Source organism: Stegastes partitus, unplaced genomic scaffold, assembly GCF_000690725.1.
Source record: "Stegastes partitus isolate 25-593 unplaced genomic scaffold, Stegastes_partitus-1.0.2 Scaffold1695, whole genome shotgun sequence".
Taxonomy (NCBI): domain Eukaryota; kingdom Metazoa; phylum Chordata; class Actinopteri; family Pomacentridae; genus Stegastes; species Stegastes partitus.
Window position 1 is genome coordinate 62,588 of NW_007579426.1, and position 7,978 is coordinate 70,565.

A 7,978-nucleotide genomic window follows, 5' to 3' on the forward strand; every position below is an offset into this window, starting at 1 on the left:
TCGCGGTGGGGGGGCGTGGCCTTATGTCGGCTTCCAGGACTGAGCAGCAGGCTTCGGGGGCAGCAGGAGGAGGAAACAGCGGACTCACAGCTCAGCCGGCCGCTGTACCATGAAGAAGAAGCTGCAGTGAGCTGCTGTCAACGCTGAGAACATGAACCGAGTCCTGAGCCGGGCGACCGTGAAGGCTGCCGCCGCCGCCGCGAAGCCCTCACTGCTGGTAAAGGACGTTACAGCCCGACAGCTGCACAGGTGAGACTGAGCTGCTGCAGTTCTGTCATATGCGACGAGTAAGACGAGCTTTTCTTTGTCTGGTCCGTGTTAAAAAGTTAAGAAAAGACGCAGACAAGCGGGCACCTGCCTGAATACCTTCACTTTTAATTACTGCCATTGGTTCCCAGCACCAAGAACCACATTACATAACATTTGTGTGTTCTCTGCAGAACCTGATCCACACACGTTAAACAGTTCTTTGTGCCTCCCCAGCATGCATGCTCTGTTCACCAGGCAGCCTGTGCACTGCCTTCCATGACTCCTGCAAGAGATCACAAACAGGTTGCATCACTTAAATACTCCTCAGGTTTAATTAATTACAGCTCAGGGGTGCTGTCAAGATCCTGGGAGCGCAGGAATCTTTACATTTTAACCTCTTCATTGCACAATTTTTCAGAGTAAAATTAAATTTCAATACACGCCCCATGTTCCACAATAACATCACAGCCAGACCAGTGTTCCTCAAGCCTTAATTAGTCTTTTTAAAGCTTAGATTATACATGAAGGTGTGGTTTTGCAACAAAAACCACAGAGCAAGAGCAGATTTGAAAACTTAAGCAACCAGCTGCAGCAAGATTGGTGTACGTTACACGTTATTTACATTTTTAATCATATTTTATTTTTGTTATAATTGGGGTAATCTTTGAAATGTGCACTAGAAGACATGCAGGTGATGTTGGAAAGAAAAAGTGCACCTGTAAAGTCCCAATAAACCAAATAACTAACTAATAATAATGAAGCTACTAGTTTATAACATATGATTTACTTGTACCTACTTTTAAATGATAATAATAATACTAATAATCTTTAAACTTTGTTTTTGTGGCTTTTATAAAATATTAAATATTAAAATATACGTAGATGTTAGTATATTTGTTTGTACCTCTTTATTTTTACTGTTCATTACAAATGAAATGTGCTTATCTTCTGCTTCCTTTCTTAGTGGTAATAAATAATTTATTATCATGGCTTTTTTTGTATTTCTGTATTGGAGGATGTAACTAGAAAAGCATTAGACTATCTGTCCTGTGCAGTTATGTAATCTGGCAAGTCATAAAGGATCTAAGGCTCGATCCTCAGATGCTTCAGCTTAATACCAACAAGTTTTAACAAGTTATTGTTCTAGTGTCCAAATGCAAATTAAGAAACTGAAAACCTGAAGCACAGTTTGTCCTCGGCATTGTCATTTTTTGGCAATTTATGTTCTCAAAGTTCTCATGAGCTCCACTTCTGCTCAGTATTTTCCTCCAGTGTTTTAATTGGTTCCCCTTCGTGATGTCGTTTTATGACACTGCCTGGTTCTAATTTTCAAAAACACAACAAGATGTTTGCCAACATCCCTCGTGGCCGTTTGGGATCTCAATGTTCTCCCAGCCTTGAACATTGTGTTCTTCGTCTTTTTTGCCAGAACTTGTGGTGATCGTGGACGGTTTGAATCAACCAGAAATGATGCAAACACATAGTCAGGCTGAAAAATGTGTTCAGTTTTGATTTACATTTAGCAAATCGCAAAGGCAGCAATTTACAAAATCGTCAGTGTCCCTGTGTGACGGTCACATTTTGATGGTTTTACATGTGGTGAGGCTCCATCAGATGTTTCTAATCTGTCACACAGTGAATATTGAACTGAAGCTTGACTTTGAAAAAAAATATTGCAATCAAAATCGCAGTAAGAAAAGGTGCCATTTTTGCCAAATTGTTCAGCCCTACTCTCTAGAACTGAATCAGAGCTTCATGTCCTTCATGTGTTTCCAAACCGCCTGTTAGTTTCAACATGTGTGTCGCCGTTTCAAAGGTCTTCTGCTCACAAAGTCATGTACAGTTGGACGATGAACCACTGACCTGGATGTTCTCCTGAACTTTCTCCCTTTTGCAAACCTGCTAAGACAGTAGATTATCAGTTACCAAATTTGAACTGCCCTTTTTTTCTTTCTTTTTTTTTTTTCAGCTCCTATGACGTTGCCGTGGTCGGAGGCGGCATCGTGGGTTTGGCCACAGCCAGAGAGCTCATTCTGAGACACCCGACGCTTAGCTTCGTCCTGCTGGAGAAGGAAAAGGAGCTCTGTGAGTTGAGTTTTTTTTTTATGTTGTTGTTGTGGTGAAGAAAGAGAGGCATGATTTAAAGAGAAAACATATTTTGCATACCGCCTCATTTCACAGTGAAGTCTGTGAATATTTTTAAAGTTTGTCATGTCACTTTGGTTATGAAAGGAACCAAAGACAGTGATGATAAACTGCTGAGTTTTAGGTTTGATCTGACTCTTTTTAACCTGAGAGTCGCCTTTTAGCCTCTCAATCATTGTTTTATATTGTTTTATTTAAAATGCAGAAACAAAGCAGTAGAAATGCTTGTGAAGAAACGGGAGCACTTTGACATCTTGAAGTATTTTTGCTTGATGTTTGTTGCAGTTGAGCTCATCTCCTTACATCAGCTGATGGAATAAAGTCGCTGCTGCACAACTGTTAAAGTGCTTTTGCCTCTTTACTAATGTATTTGTGTTTGTTAGTTGCATAATGGACCTATAATGTGTCAGCAGCCTGCTAAATCTTTTAGACAATTAAAGATACTGAGTCCTGCTATTCTAATTCAAGAAAAAGTGTTTTTTATATTCAGTTTGTGATCCTGCAATAGAATTAGAAAAAGAAAGTCTTGCACAAGCTACAACAAAATTAAGAGCAGCACCCCTGATTAGTTAATTAAGACACACACACACACATAAAAATGCAACTTGAAAAATAATAAATAATCTTATATTCCAGTTTTGAACCTGAAAAGTTTCACATTAAAACCACCTTAAAGGAAAAGTTCAACATTCTGGGAAAGTCGCTGCAGATAAACCACATCTTGTCAATCTTCCGCTTCAGTAATTGTTCAGATCGAACAAACATGTTTATTAGACAGCAGTAGACAGGCTAATAGGTGGATTTATAAAGAGAACCAGGCTAGTTGTTTCCAAGTTTTCCGTCTTTTATGCAGAGCTGTTAGCCTTCTGACTGTAGCTTCACAGACATGAGAGTCAATCAGTTTTCTTATTTAACGCTCAGCAAGAAACCAATAAAAATATTTTCCACAAAGTTTCCCAGTTAAATGTGAGATAAATCAAGAATTTAAAATTCTGGCTGTATTTTGAATCAGTCAACTTTATTTATGAGATATTGAGCATATGTAAAACACAGCTCACACAGATAGAGGTAGAAGCATAAATTCACAAAATGAAATATTCAGTTAAACCTTTGAATTAATGTTGTCTTTACAAAAACCAGAAAAATGACACCATTTATTAGAGCCAGATTAAATCCCTTTGTTCTATTCGTCTCATTTGTATTTGCCATAAAATAAAATGTTTGCTCTAACCAGCGTCTGTAAAAGATAAAATAAAATAAAATAAAATAAAATAAAACAAAATAAAATAATCCTCCACTGCACAGCCAACATCACATAAGTGACTCGGCTTCCAATGAAGGTCACAGACAAACATTCAGGGAGTGAAGGTTGTGAGTGAAGGCTGAGCTGCAGGTTGTGTGTTTACACAGAGCAGATAGGAAACATGGAAACAAGTTTAAAATGTAGTAAAATATCTGTAGTACCCAGAGCCAACATGCTTTTTTGCAGTATTTGTAATACATATTGAAAAATCTTGTACATGCTGATTCCATTTGTTATTTATTTATTTTTCTAAATAAATAATTAAATAAATTAAATTTTCAATGTTTCTGTCCTTTTTTTTTTTCAAATATATTTTTTCTACTTTTAGTCATAGGTGTCCTGTTTTCATAGACGTGCAGGACTTTATATTGCAGTGAAAAATGAGCAAAAAAAATCTATCAGGACCGAAAAATGCCCAGACACTTCTTAGTGTTCAGAGGATTAAAATCATAGAAAATCAAAAATTTCTGCAAATAATATATATATTTTTTCTACTAGAGTTTAGGAGGGAGATGGCAGAGGTTATAAAAGAGCATGTGATCTTTGTTTTAGTTCTTCAAAGTCTGAGGAGGAGACCAGACAGCAGAGATTAAAGCTGTTGATGTAAAAATGGGATGAATTCTACTTTCTTGTGCAACTGTTGCTGCTATAAAAATACTTATTGAGCACATTTTTGTGACTGATGGCAGCAGATAAAAGAGAAACAGAGCGCAGTCTTGGTGAGACCTCTGTGTCCTGTATGTGTGCTAATAAATCCTGCTGTTCTTCACCGTCTCTGTGTTGGCAGCTGTACACCAGAGTGGGCACAACAGTGGCGTCATTCACAGCGGGATCTACTACACTCCGGGTTCGCTGAAGGCCCGTCTGTGTGTGCGAGGAGCCACTTTAGCCTACGAGTACTGCGAGAAGAAAGGACTCCCTTACAAGAGATGTGGAAAGGTCTGCTGCAGTGTTTTAACCAGATATGATGCATTTTACAGCGTTTTTGCTTTCAGGGTTATTTCAGCTCAAATCTTCACGGTCCCCCTGCTACAACATCTCTGATTTGCCTGACATTTTTATAGCATAAAGACATATCTGATATGTTTTTATATGATATATCAAATACTTTCATAGATTTTTTAAAAAATGTACAAAAAATTGCCCACATTGAAATTTGAGGCTTTGTTTGAACCACGACACCTCAGGAACGATTAGAAATAAATGCCAAAAATGTTCTCTTTCTTTTATGTCTCATCATGTCATTGATTCAGAATCTGCAATATTGGCCTAGAACGTCAAATAGTTCCTGATAATGGACGAGTTGAAACAAGAACAAAAGCTCAAGCTGTCATGAAAAGTCCCATTTTTGATCTCTTGTTAACAAAAAGGTTGATAATGTAGCAGTCAACTAGTGATATTTTTTGAACCATATGTAGCTGTTCTCGCAGTTTAATCGTAGCAACTGGACTTGCTTGAGTGTCTTGAAGACGTTTCACCTCTAATCCAAGAGGCTTCATCAGTTCAAATCTCACATCAATTGAAACCAAAACTCAGATGTTAATGGCTCCTTAAGGATATAAGTATGTGGAACTCCCAACTAGTCAGTCACAACTGATGAAGCCTCTTGGATGAGAGGTGAAACGTCTTCAAGAAACTCAAACAAGTCCAGCTGCTACGATTAAACTACAAGAACAACCATGACCTGGACGACTGAGAATCTTAACAGACAAATGTAGCTGTATGTCACAGTCATACAAAACATATAGAATACGTTTAACATGAATACTTATACCTATACTAGTACTAACAAATATTTAGATTTAACTTTGATAACAGATTGAGCAGGTACGACAAATTGCACCACAAAAACAAAAATATTGCTAAATGGTCTAATTCAAGTAGAACAGTCCTGTAGTTTCAAAATGCTTCTCCCATCATGCCTAAGCAAAAAGTCTTTTTTAATATTGGTATACTTTTCATTTTCAGACTATAAAACTTTGTTTGGAGGAAACTTGTCCTGCATGAATCTTAGATGATCCATTCAAAGCTCAAGTGCTCACCTGTGTGAAAGCAGATGTAAACAATGGATCCGGGTTTGGTTTGATACCGATACGTTCAAAAATGCTTCAGCTGGCCTCTTTCCTGATCTTTGAGATTGGATCAGGGCTGCTAATTTTGTTCATTACATGTCTTGTAGCATACAAAGTAACACGTTAGCAAGGTGACAAAGGTGATCTCTACCAGAGGGAGTCTTTAAGGTTTGACATCCAGCCAAGATGGATATGAATCACTGTGCTGTAACTAAAGATAAAGATAAAGATAAAGATAAACTTTATTCATCCCGAAGGAAATTGTTTTGCCAGAGTACAGTTAAAGCAACTATCTTTGCATTCAACACTGTTTTTTTGCAGCTCATCGTGGCTGTGGAGCAGGAGGAGATTCCCCGGCTAAAAGCTCTGTACGAGCGCGGCCTGCAGAACAACGTGCGCGACCTCAGCATCGTCGACGCCAAGGGCATCCGAGAGCGAGAGCCGTACTGCAGGGTAAGGGACGCTTTTTGTTTTCTTGCTTGGGCAGAAGAAAACCTGCCAATGGAGGTTAACAGTGTGTCATCTGTACAGGGGATCATGGCCTTGGATTCGCCCTACACTGGCATCGTAGACTGGAGGATGGTGGCGCTTCAGTACGGCACAGACTTCCAGGAGGCAGGCGGCACGGTGGTAACCGAATACGAGGTCGATGACATCTCCATGGTGAAGGAGAGTCCAGCTGGGAGCACTGACGGTAACAAACTGCTGCACGTGTGTCATCAGAGTCGTCCTTTTAAAAAGAGCTGTACTTGTTTTATGTTTAACTTTTTTTTAAATTCCATTTGCAGGAATGAAATACCCAATCGCACTCAGAGACAAACAGGTGAGATCTGCAGATAAAAGCATCACAGTGTTTGCATTGTGTCATTTGGTTTATGTTTTTTTTGTATTCTTTCCTTTGAACAGGGTAACGAGGTGCGGTGTCGGTACGTCCTGACCTGTGGAGGCCTGTACTCAGACCGTCTGTCACAGATATCTGGATGCAGTCGGGAGCCTCGAATCGTGCCCTTCAGAGGAGACTATCTGGTCCTGAAGCCTGAGAAACACTATCTGGTCAAAGGGAACATCTACCCTGTAAGTCTGCTGAACATCTGGTCAGGTCTGCCAAAGTCTGACTTCATATGCTGCTACTAAGTCTGATTGTTAATCTCAAACTTTGGTGGCTCCAAAGTGGCAAAAAGACAAAGTCATTCACAACTTGAAAATCATATAATAAAATATCGGTCAGCTGCAAGATCCAAACTTCTCATTTAGGAGTTGAGATGCTTTAAAGGTTCAACTGCTGTTGGTTCCAGTTTTGGTTTCCTCTTAAGTTCCAATCAGATTTACAAGCTGATCCCTGCAGCTTAAAATAATTCTGGGAAATACAACAATGTTTTCATACTTATTTGAGGATTTAGGCTAAAACTGTTGCCAGAGGAGGCTCAGGAGACCAGAAATATATCCAAAATCTGTGGCTCAAAACGAAACAAAAGTTAAATGTCTCCTTTCTGTTCTACAGAATTCAATTTTGTCATGTGACTGTTGGTCACAGCTGAGTCACTTATGGCTTGTGCTCGAGGAATGCAGATTTTTTTTGTCTTTCACAGAGTCTAGTTACTGCAAACTGTTTTGGGAGAATTTCTTTTTAAGTAGGGTTGAATGATTTTCTTGAAATATCACGATTTAAAGCTTAGATTTGGTCACATTTTCCGACGCAGCAGCAGCCTAGAGCAAACAGATTTCTAAATCTTAAATAAAAATGATTTTATACGAGTAGTGTTATCTAAAAAGAAGTGCAGGAGAATATATGAAATAATAAGCTTTCAGTTTTACTTGTAAATAATGATCAGAAACAGATGTGGGCTGAGCTCATGAGACTAACCTGGTATTAGCTGTTGCTTCGGGACGTCTCTGCCGGTACCTGATGATGGGATTGACAAAAAAACTGAAAGCTGGAAACTGAAAGTGTTTTCTGAGTAACTCTTTTTAAAACATCTTTCCAGGTTCCTGACCCCCGTTTCCCGTTCCTCGGCGTTCACTTCACCCCGAGGATGGATGGAAGCATCTGGCTCGGCCCCAACGCTGTGCTCGCCTTCAAAAGAGAAGGTTACAAAGTGTACGACTTCAACGCCCGAGACCTCGCAGACGCTCTCTCATTCAGGTACAGCATGGAGTTTGTCCTGGAAGGTTGTGAGGATGATCGCTAAGACAGATGAGATAATGAGAT

General features: G+C 39.3%; 1 protein-coding gene across 1 annotated transcript in view; it reads left to right on the top strand.

Moving 5' to 3' along the window:
* The first annotated feature begins 23 nt into the window (after window positions 1–23).
* Window positions 24–7,978, top strand: part of l2hgdh (L-2-hydroxyglutarate dehydrogenase) — a 10,351-nt gene continuing 2,396 nt past the window's right edge. Inside the window, exons 1-8 of the mRNA XM_008301657.1 lie at window positions 24–249; window positions 2,219–2,334; window positions 4,485–4,636; window positions 6,091–6,222; window positions 6,301–6,463; window positions 6,558–6,592; window positions 6,676–6,843; window positions 7,755–7,912. Coding sequence (XP_008299879.1) covers window positions 152–249; window positions 2,219–2,334; window positions 4,485–4,636; window positions 6,091–6,222; window positions 6,301–6,463; window positions 6,558–6,592; window positions 6,676–6,843; window positions 7,755–7,912 — 1,022 coding nt within the window. The 5' untranslated portion in view covers window positions 24–151. The remainder of the gene's footprint in view (window positions 250–2,218; window positions 2,335–4,484; window positions 4,637–6,090; window positions 6,223–6,300; window positions 6,464–6,557; window positions 6,593–6,675; window positions 6,844–7,754; window positions 7,913–7,978) is intronic.